Source organism: Mustela nivalis (genome assembly GCF_964662115.1).
Source record: "Mustela nivalis genome assembly, chromosome: 2".
Taxonomy (NCBI): Eukaryota; Metazoa; Chordata; class Mammalia; order Carnivora; family Mustelidae; genus Mustela; species Mustela nivalis.
Window position 1 is genome coordinate 4,824,477 of NC_139021.1, and position 20,793 is coordinate 4,845,269.

The 20,793-nt window shown below is 47.8% G+C and overlaps 1 protein-coding gene across 1 annotated transcript in view; it reads left to right on the forward strand.

The window, feature by feature from the left end:
- Nucleotides 1-20,793, forward strand: part of FAM135B (family with sequence similarity 135 member B) — a 279,370-nt gene that overhangs the window by 243,918 nt on the left and 14,659 nt on the right. Inside the window, exons 11-15 of the mRNA XM_082719624.1 lie at nucleotides 396-469; nucleotides 6,906-7,060; nucleotides 12,066-14,058; nucleotides 15,875-16,041; nucleotides 19,249-19,340. Of these exons, the coding sequence (XP_082575750.1) occupies nucleotides 396-469; nucleotides 6,906-7,060; nucleotides 12,066-14,058; nucleotides 15,875-16,041; nucleotides 19,249-19,340 (2,481 nt within the window). The remainder of the gene's footprint in view (nucleotides 1-395; nucleotides 470-6,905; nucleotides 7,061-12,065; nucleotides 14,059-15,874; nucleotides 16,042-19,248; nucleotides 19,341-20,793) is intronic.

A 20,793-nucleotide genomic window follows, 5' to 3' on the forward strand; every position in this document is an offset into this window, starting at 1 on the left:
GGTGCTGCAAGTACTCTGGAAGTGTTTTTGAGAAGTGTTTTCAAATGCAAGATGTTGTTCTTGGTGTATTTCTTTGCCACGGGTTAGGAGCATCTGAATGGTACTGATGCTTCATAGATGTCGGTCTCCTCACTTGCAGCAGGAAGACCAGATGTCTGGGTCTGCCCAGGACGCATATTTACGAACCCATTCTTCCAGAGTCCGCGTTCAACTGTGTCCGTAAGCCAGCTTTGGCCAAGAGAGGACACCTGTGGAAAGACTTGTTTCAGACTCTCTGGGTGGTGGACTCAGCTGTCCTTTGTCATTTTCCCTTTGAAAAATCCTTTGTCTGTTTCCCTTTGGGTGGAAAATACCCACCCCGTGAATTAAGCTGTTCATGTGATCTTATTCCTCAGGTCCGAAGGTTTTCTGAGGCCTTCTTTTATATGGAGCACCAAAAGCTGGCCGTCCTGACCTTTCAGGAGAATCTGTAAGTAGACGATGCTATGCCCACGTCACGCTGTCAAAGTGGCCACCCAAGACATTCTCTTTCAAAGGCCCCTCTTCCCCCCGTCTCTGACTGCGAAGGAGAGAAGCCTTTCCACTCGCGCACATTCTAGCTGCGTCTTCTCGCAGGCAGGAGTCAGACGAATCGCGGAGGCGGGAGCTAGCAGGCGACAGAGAAGGTCAATAGCCAAAGCTTTCTTTTGTTGAATGTTATTATGGTTCCATAGACAGAATCAGGACTTCCTAGGTCCCTGAAGACATCTGTGCCGAGTCTTCTTTGTGAAATGAATCAGAAGCAGGTGGTGTGGCCACAAGCTATGTCAGAAAAAAAAACACAGAACTCGCTGGAGACTATGCAGTATCTTCGAAACACATTTAGCATAAGAATGAGGACGGAACTACCTAATTAGGCGGACCCATGAATTTCTTAGTCCGCCTTCCTCCAAAATTTAAGAAACAATGAAAACATGCTAAAAAAGTCAGAGGGTTAACAAAAAATGAGGTCATTCTCTTGTAGATCTCCCCCGTGGCAGGAACAGATGGGTCCCTCCAAGACGGTCTGGCCTTTGCTACCCGAGTTCAAGGGGTTCTTTTTGTTTCTGAACTATATGTTCACCTCAAAGAATAAATGTGGATGGAGTGATGTTTGAGACCACCTGGTAGTTCCTGTAGGAGAAGCATTTCAGGGTCCTCTGTCACATAAAACAGACCAGAAGACCTTTTCACTCTCTGCTTTACAACCTCCTTTTCCTTCTCTCCACACTTCATCTGGTTGGAAAACTAGGAGACAATTGCAGTTTGCTTCACGGAATCTGACACTGGAGAGTGGGAAGGCTCCAAGCACAACACGTCTTTGGTGAAAATAGCTCGTCTGGAACCGGGTGGTCCTTCGTCTTCATCCATCCCACCCAGCAACTAAAAGCAAAAGGGTTAGCCTGACAAGTTTGAGCAGAACTGTGAGGGCCGCTGAGCAACACACTCCAGGACGCTCGCGGGAACCTGCTTCCTGGGCTTCCCCAGTAGGCGAACCCTCGATTGCCGGGCGTGCTGTGTTCCTCAGGAGCGTGGGCACACAGGGAGGGGACAGACACAGAGGCAGCTCCTCTTCCAGAAGGTTTTCGTTGAGATGCTGACCACTCAAGTTCAGAGGATATGTTGCTTGGCCGACTTGGGTTCAAGATCCTACTCCTCCATTGGGCTACAGCAGGTCCTTGAGAAAGTGCTGTTCTGTTGATGTGTTTGTTTTTTTTTTTTTTTTCTGTTTGTTTTTTTTCTTCTCCTCCTCTAGTCTTAGTTTCCCTAAAATGGGCAGGGTAAGAGCTGTAAGGGCCAAATGAGAACATCCATGCCCATGGAACGCGCTGTTCAAGCCACAGACTCTGCTCAGCAAATGTTAGGTGATGACTCATACGTTACACAATTGTTGATTGTGCATGTAAACACTGTGACACCACAGGGAACACATTGAAGATGCTGTCCTTGCGGGTCTCTCATTCTAGGGCAGAAACAGGCAAGACGTAAATCAAATTATCTCGGGTCGTGACAAGTAGGGAAAACCAAATCAAAGTGAGGACGCAGAACATGACAGAAAGGGATATGACCAGGGTCCTCATGAACGTTGAAGGACGAGCTCCCCGAGAAACCAACATCTTGGGTTTGTAGCGTTTGCTGATTTCCGCTGCGTGAAAGCTCCCACGGCGGCCACTGTCGTGGTGCCAAGATGCCATCTCTGCACGGGGCTGGAAGGAGATGTGTGCAGTTGGCTCTTGCAAGCCGATGGAGCACCTCCCATGACACTGGGCGTGGGATGAGGACTGTTGCAGCCAAAGTGCTGGGAGAGATTCTCTCTGAGGATGGGACATTTGAGTAGAGACTGGGGTTATATCAGCCAGACCTTGATAGGAAAGAAGACCAGTCAGAGAAAAGCTGGTGTTGAGGCTGCTCTACAGGGATACAGAGTGTTTGGGGAGCAGCAGGAAGACAAGTGTAGCTATAATGGAGTGAGCAGGAAGGAGGCAGGACCGGGGAGGTGGGTACAGACCAGCCGCTGTGGGACCTTATGGACCAGGACACTTATGGACAGGATTCAGGACAGAATGTCCTTATGGACAGAATTCATGTCCTTGTGGACAGACTTTGCACCATGACGGTTATGATTAAGGCCTTTTTAAAAAGCCAACAAATAGTATGGTGGAAAGACCTGATCTCAAACTTACACACGTGGTTTGAAATCTCAGTCCTGGAACTTACAAGGTTTGTGACATCGACCAGTTACTGCTCCTCCTTGGGTGGCTGCTCACACGTAACACAGAGAGCCCTTCTTTCAACAGTTGTCCACTCGGTGCTGACTACGGGCCCGACACTCTTCCAGGCATTAGGTAACCAGCAGTGACTAAGATAGGCAAATCCGATATCTCGTGGGGCTTATATTTTAAGAGCAGAAGGCACATAAATAAATAACTATGATACACACACACAGTAAGTGGCAATGAGAAATATGTCAGTGTGGTATGAATGGAGAATGCATTTCCTTTGAGCTGTCACAGGAGGGTCCCTGAGAAGATGACATGTGGCCAGAGGTCTGAAGCAGGTACGAACTGAGCCCTGCAAATTCCCAGGAGACCAGAACACCTGTAGAGCAGCTGTAGAGACACTGAGTAGTGCCCACCAGTGGATATTAACCTGTAAGGTCAGACATACACAAGGTTAGAAGCAATATTATTCAGGAGGAAGTAAACTTTTACTTAGGTCATTAAGAGTAAGAGGTGTAGAACTGAAAGAGGTATAGAACTGAAAGGGGCATTTTATGTCAGACTGAGAAAGTTACAGGAGGGAAGGGACAGAACGCTATGACCGGGGTTTCATCTAGATTGAGGCAGTGAGCCGGTGTGAGGCCGGCTAGCAAGTGTGCACTGGCCTGGGTGTACCCACTGGGGGTCGGAGCTGGAGGTGTGTGTAGGAGACAGAGCCACCCCCCAAATCAGGATGGACAAGTGGACATACAAGGTGGCTCAAGTTCAAGACCCATCTCCTTCAAGCTCAAAGCAGATTATATTTCTCGATCAGTGGGGCACAGTGATTTAGTACCCTGTGACACCCATGCCGGGAGATTGAGACAGCACTTCTACATGACATAGGGTAGGTTGGCACAGTGATTTAGTACCCTGTGACACCCATGCCAGGAGATTGAGACAGCACTTCTACATGACATAGGGTAGGTTGGCACAGTGATTTAGTACCCTGTGACACCCATGCCGGGGGATTGAGATAGCACTTCTACATGACATAGGGTAGGTTGGGACAGGATGGCGTAGGGAGTAGGTTCGGACGTGTTTCGGAAACACTTGCTTCGGTGTGTGTTTCTGGGAGCCTGTGGTGGTACTGGGTGGCCGTGTAGCATGGAGGCTGTTTCTTGCCGTGGATCGCAGCATTTTCAATGCAGTGTCGCAGTGTTTGGAAATAGTTTAGAACTGGCTCGTAGCAAGTGTGTGTTTGATCGTCTCTCTCTTCTGCTTTCCCCGGGTCTAGCCTGTGCTCTTCACACAGAAAGGAGGGGCTCAGTTGAGAGCTTCTCGAATGACTGCATGCAGAAGTGTTCATGTGCCGGAAGACCCATCCTGGGGATCTAACCCCTGTAACCATGACCCTTGAGTGATCACTCTGCCTTTTAGGTTCTTCGGTTCTAATAAGTATAATGCTAATTTTTAAAAAATCACTTACTCTACAAGACACTATGTCTATAGTGTTGAACACACGAGGCACCCTCCCTGCCTTCCTGGTGCTGTGTCTGTGGAGATGCCTCGGGTAAGAAGTCCAGCTAAGTTCTCTCCTGTGTTGGCTCACTGAATGCCCTTGCTAACTCTGTGAGCTAGAAACTGTATCCGTACTTCCCTGAAGAAGAGACTGGGAAAACCTCGGCTCAGAGAGGTTAGGTAACTTATCTTAGACCACACAGCAAGCATGTGGTGCACACACAGATCTGCTAGGTCCAAATCCCACACTCGTAGCGTCCTTATAGTGTATCATATATAGCTGCGATTCCTCTGTATAGGGGTGAACCGTCACCCTAAGAAGCTGAATCTGGACTTCTCAACCTCCAAAATGGAAGTGTCTGCATGTTGCTGGCTGTACTCCAAGAGTCAGGGACATGAATAGGGGATGTCCTGGGCCCTGGAAGCTCCAGGTAGCAGGTGTCTAGCACTTGTCTTCCTCCCCTGAAATGTTATGCCTGTTGCCTAGCATCTCCCCAGTTCCCCACGCAGCCCCTGGCCACCACTCTTTTATTTTTTTGACTCTGAATTTGACTATTTTCGATTCCTTCTGTAAATGGATTCACACAGTATTTGTCCTCGTAAGGCCGACTTCTTTGGCTTTGCATCATGCTCTCAAGGTTTGTCCACATTGTCACTGAGGACAAGGTTTCTTCTTTTTTTAAGGCTGAATGATAATATCCCATCGTTGTGCATTTTCTTTTGCCTTTTTCTCTTCACGGACACTTAGTATGTCTCCATAGCCACGCTGTTGTGACTAGAGCTCCGGTGCACGTGGGAGGGCACGGATCTCTTAGAGACCCTAATTTCCATGCTTTTGGATAAATACCCAGAAGCAAGATTGCCAAATCGTATGGTGCTTCTATTTTTAGATTTCTGCAGGACTTCCATACTGTTTTCCGCAGCAGCTGTGAAGCTTTGTGTCCTCACCAGCAGTGTCCAAGAGCTCCAACGTTTCTACATCCTCACCAATGCTTGCTTTTCCTTGGTTTTAAGAATAGCCATCCTAGGTGTGAGGTGACCAAATTGTGTACGTGCTCTAGAATTTTTAGTCATTTGTTTAAATACATCCTCACCATTGTTTTAGGTACTCGGTCACATTCACCAAGTCCCAAAGTCAAGAAGCCACCTTCTGGCAGGAGGTCATTGGTTGCATAAGGAAACCCGCACCAGACTCTCCAGCACCTCTCCTGCTGGGCGATGGTTCCTTGATTAATCACCTGATTTATCCATGACTGTGAGGTCTGCAGGTCCAGAACCAAGTTTCCATCCAGGAGGTATCTTCCCTTGCCTGGGGCCGGGTCCTCCACCTACGGGCGTCCAGTCAGCGAGCGTACTAGCATAATAAGCTAAAAACTGGACCACAAGTTCCAGGTTCAGATGATAGCTAGGAAGTGTAGGATTGATTGCAACAAAGCTCCATTTAATTATTGAGGGGAAAGTTCACAATATTAGGAAGCTGCTACAGGCATCATGGCTTTGAGGAAGAGCATAAACACATCGCTCACCCTTTTCCTTTTTTTTTTTTTTTTTTAGAGACAGGCAGGGCGGAGGGCAAGGGGGAGGGGCACGCAAGTTGTGCGTTTGCCCTCACAACTCCGAGATCACAATCTAAGCCAAAACCAAGGGTCAGCCACTTAACTGACTGAGCTGCCCAGACGTCTCACATCGCTTGTCCTTTTCGATCATAGGTTAGAATGCAGTTGAAAAATAAGAAAGAAATGAAATAGTCGTATTTCATATGTATATTCAAAATACGCATACAAAGTATCCTATGTGCCTTCCATACATTTGTTCCCAGGAGTGCAGAATGAGAATTGTCCCTAGGCTTGTGTGCAGTTCTGCCACTATGAGCGGTTCTGTGGGAGCAGGTGACCTGCATGGCTGAGGAGTGATGTGGGGACGTCCAGAGGTCAGGCTGCTCTAAAAGCAGTGACAGACAGACAGACACACAGAAGCTAGCGACGTATGTGCAGCCCGCTAAGGCTTCTCCTCTGGTCTAAGAGTGACGGAGGTGGAACGGGGAATGACGGTGCGAGAACATTCCTCCTTCGTGGCAGGACGTTAACTCCTTCCGCAGGGACTTGAGAGGGAAGTAAAAGTTTCCCACCGTCCTGAGCGAGGGGCGCTTACATGCTAATGCAGGATGCTGGTGGCCACACAGTAAGCAATGATGCAAGAAAAACAAAAACAAAACAAAACAAAACAAAATAAAATCTTAAATGGTCCTTAATACAAATGCCACAACATAGGATTCGGACCCTAAGTGCTATAAGAGATTAGAAAAGCAAGAATAGAGGATACAGAGCTTGAAGTTTTTCCTCCTAAGTACTAATTTAAGATTCCTAGCCATTTAGAAGCTCAGCTCCTGTTGCCCTGGAAAGGTATTTACTGCAGATCACTGAAACAGAACGTGATACAGGTCCCTGATCCTGCGATCTAAGAGCTCTGGGCTGGGTGCCCCCCCCCCCCGCCACCGGGGCTGGGTAGGTGTCTGGGAGAAAGGAAGAGAGGACAGACAGACAGGGAGTGGATGGTCAGAGCCTGCTGAGTGCTTTCTGGATGTGTTTTTGGGATCAGGCGATGGGGCAGCGATTCTTTCCACATTTAAAACTTGCTCCAATGCTCACCCGCTGCGTGTGTCCCCAGGATACAGACCCACAGCCAGCTGTCTCTGGACATCCGAAACTCCGAGTACCTCACCACCATGCCCCCGCTGCCCGCGGAGTGCCTGGACATTGACGGCGACTGGAACACCTTGCCGGTCATCTTTGAGGACAGATATGTGGACTGCCCTGCCACAGGTTGGTCTTTGCTCTAGAAAGACTCAAGACTAAGGCTTCTCGCTGGGTCCCAGTCAGCGGTGCTCCTTATGTTCCAACAGCAGGGGAGCCAAATCAAGGAAGGGATTAGTCAGTTCATGGAGGAGACGCGAACCCTCAGACTACACTAGTTATTTGAGATGACCTTATGTCGGTGCCATTGACAAATCAACACAACAGAAGGGTCGTCGTGGTAGAGACCCCCTTCCTGACTCCCCCAGGGTCGAATCCTAGCAAGTGGCTCAATGTTCTCCCCTGGGAAATTCCCATATGCCCTCACCCAGGGCAAAGGTTGGCCATCCTTTTGTACCTCAGTGACACAACTCAAGTATAAAGTCGTTACTTATTGAACTTTGGGGACATCCAGGTCAGACTCCTACAGAGCGCTTGCTTCCTGTCTCGAGAAAGCAGGCTGCATCCGCGATTGGGTGTGTGGATGAGCCGCTCTGCTGGGTGTTGGTGTGTTGGTCTCCCCACCGTGGTCTGTCTCGTTGGGCTGCGCAGCGTGTTTGGGCACTGACAGGTCAGTGGGAGACCAGCCTGGTACCCACGGGGCGTCCCACGGGTGTTCATCTTGTCTGCTCCCACAGCCCGGCTGCTAGAAACCCAAAGCTATCACAGCTGAAGCAGACCCATGATCCCTTAAAGAGCCAGAAAACAGCTAGTTGGAAGTTTTACGTGTTTCCTCTTTTGAATCCTATTAGAAACAAAATGAAACAAACAAACAAAACCCGTAAGCCCTATTTTACAGACAGAAGCTGAAGCACGATGAATACAGGTACGTAGTAAAGACGCAGCTTATAAAAGCCGACTTTCAAAGCAAGTCCTTCCAGCTCCAAGGTCCAGGGTCTGCCCTGCTCTCTCTTTGAGAGGCGTTTCAAACTGTGATGCTGGGATGCCCATCATTTAAATTAGGCACCACTTAAATTTCAGCGTTTCTGCAGGCAGAGATTTATAGGATCTTTTTCAAAAGTCAAGGCGACTTCCAAGGACAGTCCAACTTTGTGATGGAGAGTTCGTACTGAATTCTCAGTTATGCCCTGACATCTAGCGTCAACACTGGGTATGACAGCGAGAAGGGAACGCGTGCTAGAGATGGCCACCTACCCAGGTGCTCACAAAACACTACTTTGCACCAAGGCTGTGTGTGTGTGTGTGTGCATGCACTCTTATCTTCATTATAGTTATATACTATAGCTACAGAACACTGAATAGGTGGAGAAGAAATTTACAGTAAGTCCCTGTGATCGGACCCTCAGATGTCACTGCTAGGCTTCCTTGCAGAAGATCTTGAGTCTATTTTCCTTTTCAGGTGAATAGATACTCTAATGGGTGCAAATTTCAGTCCTGCAACTCACACATACAATTACACTGCACATCTTTATTTTTTTTATAAAACTTTGCATCTCCTGAGCCCATGGGTTCTGCCACACCTGCTGGGAATTCGGCCTTGGCTTTTGTGGGTGTCCCTGCTGGGTCTTCTCTGCCTCCCTTCACGTTGGTGCTCTAGACTTGGACGTGGCTTGGGGTCATCTTTCTGGGGCCTTCTGCCCGTGCAGGGTCCTCCAAGTCTCCTATTGTCTGTCTCTGTGTTTTAAAGGAAGCATCTCTTGCAGCTCCTGGAAGGTATTGGGGACAGGGAACTTGAATGAGTCTACAGCTCCAGCACTAAGGATCCCGTCTTCCCAGAAGGACCCCGGGACAGTTGCTCTCAGAGGGCTGGCTGTTCCCCGAGACTTCTCTTTACAGACCTCTCTCCTGTCCCTTCCCTTTTCCCAAGAGTACTTCCCCACTCAAAACGTTTCTTGACCTTCTTTCTTCCTTCACAATGTGTTCTGATGATTCTTTAATCTCCGAGCAAAAGCGTTAGCAAATAAAGACCTGTTTCCCTTTTCCTCCAGGGGTTGGTGACCTTAATGTGACTTGCAATGAGGTCATCCAATTTGCACTGCATCGTTTCAGCATGCTGAAGAAAGGGAAACAAAAGAGTCCCATTTCCAAATTAAGAACAGTAATATGGTCTGCTACAGCACATGGGTAGATACCTACTGTGTTCCAGACCCTTGTAAATTCTGTCCTTCGTGTCTGCAATTCTTTCTCCCCAGTACCCCTTACTCCTCTGTCCCAAAGCAGTTGAACCTTCTACCTCAAGGGCCTTAACAGTCGCCGGCCCACCTCCACTGGGATCTTTGCTCCAGCTGTTAGTGACGGTGAAACTGGGCACAAGGAATTGTAATTTCTATCCTGGAGGCCTCCTGTGAGCCACGGGTAGTGCATCCACAGACCACTTAGGAGCGACCTGCACAAAGGGAGTCACGGATGTGTGTCGGCAGATTAGGGTCCTGGGCTAATGACTAAATGCATTCTCTCGGAATTCGATCCTCTGCTGTTCTCATTTTCCCGCAGCTGGGGTCGTGAAGCCAGTGCTGTTATTTTGACCGTCTTCCTCCTCGCTGGTCTTTCTGTGTCCTGTCTGCAACTGTCAGTGTAGATCACAGGCATCTTTCATTTGTGGTCCGAGAACCCGCGCATTCCCCCTGCCTGTGATGTAAAGACCTGACTCCTCACTCAGACGGGGTGCTCGGGCCGTCCAGGCTGTGGCTTCCCTCCCCCCGCTGACTCCATGCCCATCTCACGCCCACACCCCTGACCCTTGCTCCGTCCATATGGGACCTAACGGATACCTGGCCAGAATGTGCACGCCAGGCTTCTGGGGCTTGGCCCTTGCTGTTCTGTCTGCCTCGTGTGGCTCATTAACTCCCTCTCTGAAGAACCCAGTTCATGTTCTCCAGGATACAGCCCACATGCGTCCAGCAGGAGAGCCAACTGTACCACATGTCATATGCTTCCCAGTATTTTGAAATCCCTTAGAGATGGAGACCAGTTCATTTGTATAACTGATCCCTACTTTCCCGCTCCGTAACCCATGGCCTAATATAAGACTGTCGCGTAGAGTCAGAGCCCATGCATTATTCATGGATTAAATAACATTGATGATGTGGTTTTTTTCAAACCAATATAAGTAGTTTGTGAGAGTAATTGCCTTTGTTCTGTTGCATTCCCGTTCTATTCTCAATTCATTTTACGGACACAGTTCCTTGTGTGGTGGGCGCGCTGATAGCCGTGGGCACGCCAGTGCTCCTACTTCGTAACCCTTCTCTCCGGTGGGGACAGGAAATGCACAGGTGGACTGTGTGGTGGTGGCAGAAGAGTATCTGTATGGAGGGGACATGGGGACTTTGCTCAGAGAACTTCTAACCCCCTGTTGGTTATGGGAAAGGCCCCAGAGAAAGAGAAATTTGCTCAGTCCCAAGATCTGAAGAACATACCCACATAAAGAAGAGACCCGTTATTTCCAGATCTTTGTTCTGATCTTTGACCTAGTCGTAAATGCCACCCCGAGGTGTGAGCTGGTGATGTGGTTTGTAAGTGTCTCAGTGGTTCACCTCATAACATCCGATAGTGGTTATAGGCCTTCAACTTCTGTGAAAACCATCCAAAGAATTTAAAAGTTTTAAAGAAAATAAAAGCCCAGTCCCCTCTTTTTTTGTCTGGGGTATGTGGACATGGAGTAACATATCAGATGGCTTTTCTAAGAGATCTGTGGGAGACTCTTGTTTTCTTCTCTTTATGCTTTATTAGAGAGACAGGAAGTAGAGATAGGGTAAGAGAGACAATAGTTTACCCTATAGAAAAACGCGAGAAAGAAGGTCCCGCGTGGACCCCGCCATCCTACTGGGAGGATCAGATTGATGCGGGAGCCTCTGTGATCTGAACGCCATGCAGGATAACTGCCCTGGTGACAGAGCTCAGACGCGGAGGGTTTCTGTCCAGAAGCAGGAATCTGTCCTCCCCATGTGACAGCTCCCATCATCCCTGTCCTGTGAGCCATGTCTCGGAGGCCTGCTGGTCGCTGTGAATCTGCCTCCCGAGAGGTGAGCAAAGTGAGCTCGAAGGGGAAAAACAACTTATTTCAGTCCTGTCATTGCTCAAGGCCTCACAGCTGGCGGCTGCCCATGTCCGGACCGGAGAGCAGGTCTTCCTGGGTCCAAAGCTCTTTCTACAATGTAAATACTATACAGGATACAGAGAAATGTTTTAATAGGTGTAAGTAGTAATTGTTAAAACTGGTTTGATAAGTAAAAGGCAAATCATGAATTATAGTATTTGACAGTTTTACATTAGTACAGGGTAATTCAGACACGAATTACCTGTTGTTACATCAAAGAGTTTAGGGCACAGCCTCTGATAAGATGCCCTCATGTCAGACAAAAGCTGGGGGGTTCCTAGGCCACCTGGCCTCCTGGCCAATTGGCTACCAGGTCAGGGGGTCCCACTACTCCCTCTGGTTTGCTAGAACAATTCACAGAACTCAGGAAAGTGCTCTGCCTAGGATTACCGTTTTAATATAAAGGAAATAAAGAAAGACCAGCCAAAAAAAGACCCCAGTAGAGCAAGGTCTGGAAGGGTTCCAAACATAAAGATCCCAAGACCCCAGGACTGGTCTTCCTGGCAAATCAATGTGTATTTCCCCCTTGGGAAGCTTCCTGAAGCCCCAGGATCCACAGGTTTTATTGGGGTTTCATGATCTAGGCATGGCTGGTTGAATCATTGGCTGCATGATTGAACCACTCTCCCCAGAGCTCATACTGGTACTACGGGGCTCAAAGTTCTGACCAAATAGTTAGTCTTTCTGGCACAGCCAGCTCCCATTCTGACTCATCTCCTTAGCATAAACTCCTAAAGACTAAAAGACTAATCATAAGTCACCTGGTTAGTATAAGCTTTCCAGGGCCACCACCAATAACAGAGACTCTTCCATCACTTGGGAAATTCCATGAATACAGTGGTTGTCCCCCAAGAACCAGGAACAAAGTTCAGCCAAATGTTTTATTATATAGTCAGGCTTTTGGATACTTTGTGGACATAGGTTCTTAATCTATAATACTTTTTTTCTTTCTTTCTTTCTTTCGACTTCTTTTTGTAGGGCACAATTTGAGTATTTACCCTAATTTTGACATCCCTACAAGTCCCGCAATAATGAATCTAAACAACAGAGAAGAGAACCCTCCTGTAAATAGAAAATCACCTTTCAGGGAAGACCTTGTCTTGCCCACCATGAAACCACCCCAGGTGGACTCTGATACAGAAGTTATTAGGTGTCCAGAGCCAGAGGACAAAGTAATCACACCACAATGTACGGACATGTGCTCCGAATCTCAGGTGTATCTGACAATTGGTGAATCCCAGAACAAAGCAGGTTTTCCTGAGGAGGAATGCTGGACTGGCCAGAGATCTGATGTTGGAACACATTCACTGGCAGATGAAGACCCACCCAGAAGGAGTCCAGGTCCAGAGGATGGCCAGACCCCAGCACTCACCTACATTGATGTGAAATCTAGCAATAAGAGGCCTTGTAGTGTGGAGCCCACAGTGGTCATTAGTGCTCAGCAGGAGAGTGGGCACTCTCCAGATAGCTGTGAATCGGACAGAGCTATACCAGGCCAAGAGGTAGCTGGGGGAGGTCACCAAGATGCCATCCTTTCAGAGAAAACAACACCGCATGAGTTAAGTACTCTGGGAAAGGTTGCAGACCAGGAGGGCAAGATGGCACTGCTGAGTCTGAAACTCATCCCCTCCGAGCCCTGTGATCCACTAAACTCAACTTTGAGGGATCCCTTGGATGTTAGGGCTTCCCCAAAAGACCCTCACTCAGAGGAGCAGGAAGAAGTGTCGGTGCTCTCTGGGGTCATCAAGAGATCTTCTTCCATCATCTCCGATTCAGGCATTGAGAGCGAGCCAAGCTCTGTTGCCTGGTCCGAGGCGCGAAGCAGGGCCCTGGAGTTACCCAGTGACCGGGAAGTCTTGCACCATCTGGTTCGAAGGCATGCTCTGCACAGGAACTCCTTAGAGGGTGGACACACAGAGAGCAATACAAGTTTGCCAAGTGGGATCCAGGCATCTCTCACCTCCATTAGCTCTTTGCCCTTTGAGGAGGAAGAACGGGAGTTGGCGCTCACCAAGTTGACCAAGTCTGTGTCTGCGCCCCAAATCAGTAGCCCAGAGGAGTCTGCTGAAGACACGGACACCATGCAGCAAGGTGGAGATCTTGCTGAAAGTCCAGCCATACCCATGGAGAGTGTAAACTCCCCGGCATCCAGAATCCCGGATGCTGGAGCAGAACATTCCCTTGTGCACGTGGTTTCAGGGGCTGATGGCCAGCAGGTCCCTGGTTACATAGACATCCCCAAAGGTACAGAGAGTCAGTCTGATCCTCAAGAACCTTCTTGTCTTGATGGGAGGACTGAGAACCTTGTAGGTGTTGAAACCAAAGGTCTTAATGTAAAAATACCACGTATCATTGCACTTGAAAACCCTAGGCATGGATCTTATCCTAGAGTACTAAAAGAGACCCCAGAGGGCAAGCCTGAAGACTTGAATGTGGAGAATAATGCTCCTTCCCACAGTAGCATCTCAGATGATGAGACGATCGCCCACCATAAGGTGCCTGAGTGGAACTCTAGGACAGCTGCTGATGCCAACGACCTGGAGTCCACAGGCGAGCAGAACAGCTCACCAGACATCATCGATGATGCAGCTTTTAGCGAAGGAACTCACGCTCGTCTGGAGGTTGGATGTGACGCAGGCACCGTGGGTTCCACTGTGACTCCCTCCACTCACTCCCAGGTTTTAGGAAACCAAGAGCCAAAGACAGGCACTTCCGTCATGGCGTCTCACCTGGGTTCAGTGGAGACCTTCACTCTGGACAGCCTGAAAGCCGTGGAGGTCGTCAACCTGTCTGTGTCTTGCACTGCCACATGCCTCCCTTTCTCATCTGTGCCCAAGGAGACCCCTGCCCGGGCTGGATTCTCTGCCAAGCAGACCCCATTGCCCATCACTCATCAACCTTTGGGTTCCTTTGGAGTTGTCTCCACCCATTCGAGCAAGTTGGAGGAAGAAGTCAGTGAGAGGATGTACAGGTAAGCTGACCGCTGACTTACCTACCCAGCAGGGCTCGGGATTCCCCACACATTGCTCAGGTTCATGCATACTATTTCAATGCTGAGATAGGAGTTACTTTCTGATTGAGATAAAGTATGATATTTATGTCCTACAAGTCAGAGAGAGAGAATAGTAGAGGTGGAATCTACCAGCAAGCCTATCTCTCAAATACAGTCACTGTGTAAGTTCTTCTGCCCTTTTGCTGTGTGCCTGTCTCTAATATTCTTCTTATGCAAAAATAGAGTAATTCTGCACAGACTGCAAGGTTTTTTCAACTTACTATATTGGGAACATTTCTATATGTACCGTGATTTATGAACAAACTCCTTTAGAGAGGGACCCTTGATTTTTTTTTTAGTTATTATGATAAACAACTCCATTATGAATGTCACCGTACCTCTATCTTTGCATATTTTGACAGGGCCGTTCTTTAAGGGCCTCTGGGGGAATCTTATTCAGATTTTCTTCCTCAGCCCCTGAGGGTGTCCTTATGCAGGTCATTCCTTTGGCAAAGCCAGACCCTGTCCCTTCACCCTCACATTAGGGTTGTATTCATGTTGCTCCCTCATCTATAATCTCTACATTTGATTAAGTATCTATAGCAGCCTTTTATCACTCTTCTGCATAATGCTGAAGAGTTACGTGTTACTGATAGCCACGAACAAGGTTACACAGGCAGGTGAACTTGGATTCCTTGCTTTATAAAGAACGCTAAGTACCTGTTATGCTCATGGCATAAATTTAATACATAGATAGCAAGCACTGCCCAGTGCCTGGCTTGTAAGGTCACTTACCGTCTTTACAGACTAATAGGGAGGTGGAAAGATGAGAGACGTGAACAAGGGTTAGTTGGGTGAACAGGAGGGTTCCTGTGTGTGTGTGCACAGCTGAGTCAGAAGGACCCCATCTGGCTGAGGGCAGCAAGCATGCATAGAGACACGGGGGTCAGGGGAATCCTTTTAGAGGTGACCACAGAGCAAATACAAGAGACACAGTGGGGATGGAGATGATGGGGATGATGATGATAAGGCTGGTAATAGATCATTTTTTTTTAACTATTTAGTTTTGAGTACTGTTCTAAGCATTTTGCATACACTGTGTCACTTAACATGCAGAATAGCTTTATGAATTAGATAATGGTGTATTCCCCATTTACAACTGAGGATACCCAGTGCAGAGAGGTTAAATGGTTGACTCACAGCTAATAAGTGTCAAAGCTGAGATTCTGACCTTAGCAGTCCCACTTCTGAGTCCAGGTTCTTAATCATCACCTTGTCTGATAATCAGGCAAAGATCGTGATAACCCGGTGGGAAACACATTTCAGACAGACCTGAACGCACCAAGGCATGGAAGTAAGCAAACTTCTTAGTAAGGGAATCCTGAGAAATGTGTTCTCTCTGGAGGCTGGGAGATGCTGCTGAGAGACAGGTGGAGGCCAAGCCATGGGAGCCTGTGGGCCGCCTGGAGAAGCTTTCACTCTGGGGAGATCTTTTCCGGGATTGCATGGATCCTTGGAGCTGAATGGAATCTTAGGCGTCCTGTTCCACGCAGGAAGCACATAGAAATCAGTAGAACCCAAACCCCAGAAAACTTTCCGTGGGATACTCTCTTGCCTCCTGGTTGAGAAAAAGCGTCCATCATCAGCATCTCCCGAGGCCTCATATTCTGCCTTTGCTGCTTGCAGATAATTCCTTGTAGATGTTCATCACTCCCACGGCCCAGCCAGCTCAATTCATCTTCTGCTCAACATGGCATATGCAGTGTGGCTTCTGATTAATTAGTGTATTCTCCAGTTTTTATCAGGCCAAAGAAAAATTTAAAAAAGAACTGAAGATTGATGGATTTCTGTACAGTGACTTATCTGTACTAGCTTCTGATATACCGTATTTCCCACCAGAGGAAGAGGAAGAAAATTTGGAAGATGGAATTCACCTGGTAGTCTGTGTCCATGGCCTAGATGGTGAGTCCCCAGAAAGGTTTCCTCCTCAAAATTCTCTACTGTAGAAAATTTATAAGATTTATGAATGAATTTAAGTCAGGTATGTTTTCAACAGTGTTATTAGTAACCATGGGAGGGCAGCATGCTGGGTCTAGGGAAATGACCTGGCCTTGTTCCAAAGGAAGAGATTTCTTTTCCACAAAAATCTGTTGAGTAAATGAAATTCATAAGTGAATGCAATAATGCAATGAAGGAATAAATGGAATAAATAAATAATGGAATGAATGAAGAAATGGGATGAATAATTAATGAAACTAATGAACAAAAATTAAAAAAAGGAAAGGAGCAAGTATATGGATGGATGGGTGGATGGATTATTGAAATGAAAATGTCAAGGGATATGTGAATAGTTAGAATGTATAGGTTAATGGGTCCCATGAGCCCACAGAACAGCAAAGAAATGGAGAGCAATGAATGTGTGGATACATTTGGGACAGGCTCGGTCTACTGTCCCAAACTGTTTTGTTGTCTATTTTTATTCATTTCTTACTTATGGGGCAATTTTTGCATATCAGATGCTGTACCAAGTTCTGGGGTTGCAGAGACCCAACATGGTTCCTCACCTTTAAAAGTTTTTAATTTCATGAGATCAGCAAATATAGACTGAGAACTAAATGCTATTGAAGAACTATCTCCCACTGATATAGAAGTCCAAGGAAAGAGAATGGGGAGTAGGAAGGGCTCCTTCTCTCCACCCCACCTCCCAAATGACCTAGGACCCTGTGTTAGCTTTCTTTGGTTTCTTTGGTCCATTCAAAGGCTCTGTAAGATACAGAACTTAACTGCTCTGCTGGAAGATCTTGAGGTCCCAGTTCAGTCTGGACCAAAGGCAAGCACGTGGTCCTGATTGCCTTTGTGAATTTCAGCTTCTCCCTAATTGGCTGAAGGAAGCAGTCAGATCAGCGGGAGGTACAGGGTATTTGAGTTCTCCTCAAGCTCAAGTTGACATCCTAATTGATACGAGAACTGGAATGTGGAACATGATTTCTGGAAGAATCTTGAAGTCTACTTTATATGGATTCCAATGCATAACTAATGTGAGAGAAGGGAAGGGACTCATCTAGGGCTTCATGGGTGATGAGAGGAAAACTTGTGCTCCCCATCTTCTGGGGGGTCATGTAGTAAGGACTGGTGGTGTGCTATGCTCCCAGGACACACTGTTCTTTTTTTTTTTTAATTGATATAATGTATCATTAGCCCCAGGGGTACAGACCTGTGAATTGCTAGGTTTACACACTTCACAGCACTCACCATAGCACATACCTTCCCCAGTGTCCATAACCAACCATCATTTCCCTACCCCCCACCCCTAAGCAAGCCTCAGTTTGTTCCGTGAGATTAAGAGTCTCTTATGGTTTGTCTTCCTCCCAATCTCATCTTGTTTCATTTTTTCCTTCCCTATCTCCCAAACCCCCATTTTGCCTCTCAACTCCCTCATATCAGGGAGAACATATGATAATTGCCTTCCTCTGATTGACTTATTCCACTCAGCATAATACCCTCTAGTTCCATCCATGGGGGTACAAATGGCAAGATTTGTTTCTTTTGATGGCTGCATAGTATTCCATTGTGTATATACACAACATCTTCTTTATCCATTCATCTGTTGATGGACATCTAGGTTCTTTCCATAGTTTGGCTATTGTGGCCATTGCTACTATGAACATTTGGGTGCACATGCCCCCTTTGGATCATTATATTCCTATCTTAAGGGTAAATACCCAGTAGTGCGATTGCTGGGTTGTAGGGTAGCTCTATTTTCAACTTGTTGAGGAACCTCCATGATGTTTTCCAGAGTGGCTTCACCAGCTCGCATTCCCACCAACAGTGTAGGAGGGTTCCCCTTTCTCTGTATCCTCGCCAGCATCTGTCATTTCCTGACTTGTTAATTTTAGCCATTCTGAGTGGTGTGAGGTGGTATCTCATTGTGGTTTTGATTTTTATTTCCCTGACGCTGAGTGATATGGAGCACTTTTTCACGTATCTGTTAGCCATCCGGATGTCTTCTTTGCAGAAATGTCTGTTCATGTTCTCTGCCCATTTTTTTAAATTAATTAATTTATTTTCAGCGTAACAGTATTCATTATTTTTTCACCACACCCAGTGCTCCATGCAATCCATGCCCTCTATAATACCCACCACCTGGTACCCCAACCTCCCACCACCCCCCCACCACTTCCAACCCCTCAGATTGTTTTTCAGAGTCCATAGTCTCTCATGGTTCACCTCCCCTTCCAATTTACCCCAACTTCTTGATTGGATTATTTGTTCTTTCTGATAGAATGGGAGAAGATATTTGCAAACGACATATCAGATAAAGGGCTAGTATCCAAAAATCTGTAAAGAACTTATCAAACACACTGTTCTTTATATCCTTAATTCCCAATCCTGGGGCTAATGCATTTCACTGGCTGGCTATATGCGGTGGATACTTGGATGCTTGGTCAACAGGTGTACTTGGCAAAGTGTCAGATAATCCAGTGGTAAATGATTCATTGTGGGTGAGGAGGAAGGGGAGGAAGAAGAGAAGGAGCAACAGCCTTGGTGTATCACTCATCAGAGGCCAGGCACCCTTCTCGATGCTGAACGTTCATTACCGTCATCAATCCTCACAACATCCATGTAGAACAGGTGGTATTGTTGTCCAACCTGGAAACTGCAAAAGAGGCCAGCTAAGGAACTTGGGTTAAGTCCCCATAGCTAATGTGGTTGAGCCAAGATTAAAACCCAGTTATCAGCCTCCAGAGCCCTTGGTTTCATTCTGCCTTATGCCAACGTATTCATCGTGTCCTCTCTCCAAAGCACCATCCCCATCGCTGTTGGGTCATCTTTTTAGAAATCTTACCAGATCTGGTCGTGCCAGTCCATTACCAAAAATCTTTCTTTAGAGCTCTCAGAAAATAGAATAAACTTCTGTCTTAGAAAGCTCCTGTGTTCTGAGCCTCCCCACTATCATCTCCCAGCCTTTCCCTCCTGGGATTACATCAGCTCCACACCTTTCCCAGGGATTCACACCAACCTACATCACTGCAACTGGTCACCCCAGGTCCCCTGGTGGGCTGCCCTGCTCAAAATGGGTGGATGGGAGAAGAGGGGGACTTAAATCCCTTGTGTCCTTTCTGATATGAGTAACTACGGGTCTGGGGTGGGGTGATCTGTCGTTTTTAGGGAACAGTGCGGACCTCCGCCTGGTAAAGACTTTCATCGAACTGGGGCTTCCTGGAGGAAAGCTGGACTTCCTAATGTCCGAAAAGAACCAGGTATGACAAAAACAAACAAATAGACACTTCAGGACTGAGAGTATCGCTGAGTCATGTCTAGAAGAGCCTCCTAAAATCCCCACCGATGATCTGCGGACACTCCCGTAGAAGGGCACCCTGCCAAGGAGCACTGGGTGGTCCGGGAAGATCATCATTTCCTTTGGGAGGGGAAAGAACGAGTAAAAAGTGGGGTCATGTGGGTCAGGTGGCCAGGGTGCTAGGGCAGATGACAGCTGGGATCATACATGATTGAGGTGTCTGTGGGTCTCTACTGGGTGAAGGGGACGGTCACAGGCTAACCTAGCCCCTGTGATGCAGCTCTGGTGGCAGAGGGATTCCAGTGGGGTTCCATAGGGACTAGAGGACCAGGTCCAGACAGAAGGAGTGAGATGGTGGCCAGGAAGGGGGGGAGCTAGTCACTCAGGAAGGATTATGTCCCATGAGATGTCATTACTGCCTAAAAGTTGTACACCTCATAGACATGTGGATTTCCATGACATCCTTTTAAAGTCACCCTGGCTGGGCAGTTCCTGGCACCATATTTAAGCCTACTATGTCTTCCAGAATATTGCACATCAAGGTCAACTCAGGCCTTATAATTACTACTGTTGATTCAATGATTCATGCGCAATTCACTGGATCTAGCTGAGGACACGGGGCCTGAGAGGCTGGGGCGTCACGAACACTGCAGCGTGTTGTAAACAGTTTAAACCTGACGCTGGTGTGGAGTAGGCTGAAGGACTCGGAGGAGACAGGCTCGCACTGGGAAGAGCAGCCCCAGGCACAGGTCCTGTGAGCAGGAAAGCTAGCCTGCCGGCTGGCGAGCATAACACTCTCTTACTCCATAGACACTGGAAAAGTGACCAGAATGCTCCATTCCTGCGGTGCCTCTAGGGCCATGGAGTGGCAGGTGACAACGCACCACAGGCTCCCTCGCCATTTGCCTGACAAATACTCACGAAACCCCTCGTCCACCTTTGTGGCTTGGCGCTCAGCACAGTTCCACGTAGCCCGCGACACTGAAGGACAACCCCAATGATGACAAAGCGTGTTTTGTGTGGGCCTCAAGTCTCTCTTCCTGTGGTTCCATCAGTTTCCAAAAGTTTGGCCACCAATCTAGTGTGTGTGCCTCATTCCAGGTTTTCAAAGTCATGTGCTCCGTTTCTCCTCTTCCTTTTCTGCGCGTAACCTCTGACTGTTCCTACGGAGTCACTTTGGAGGGCTTTGGACCCTGTTCTAGATGTGGCCTGGTAGCGCAGTCTCAAGGCTACGCTGGGAAGAAAGCAGGGTTCCAGGGGCAGGTGGGTTTGGGTGTGAGTCCTGGGGGCACAGGCTCACCCTTAGAGCCTGGTTCCTCCTGGTACCATGCGGCCAGCGGGCAGCAGACAGATGCAGCCCCTGGAGACTGATGATGTGTCTGTCGGTGCCGTGTGCCTGCGGCTGTCCGCCAGCT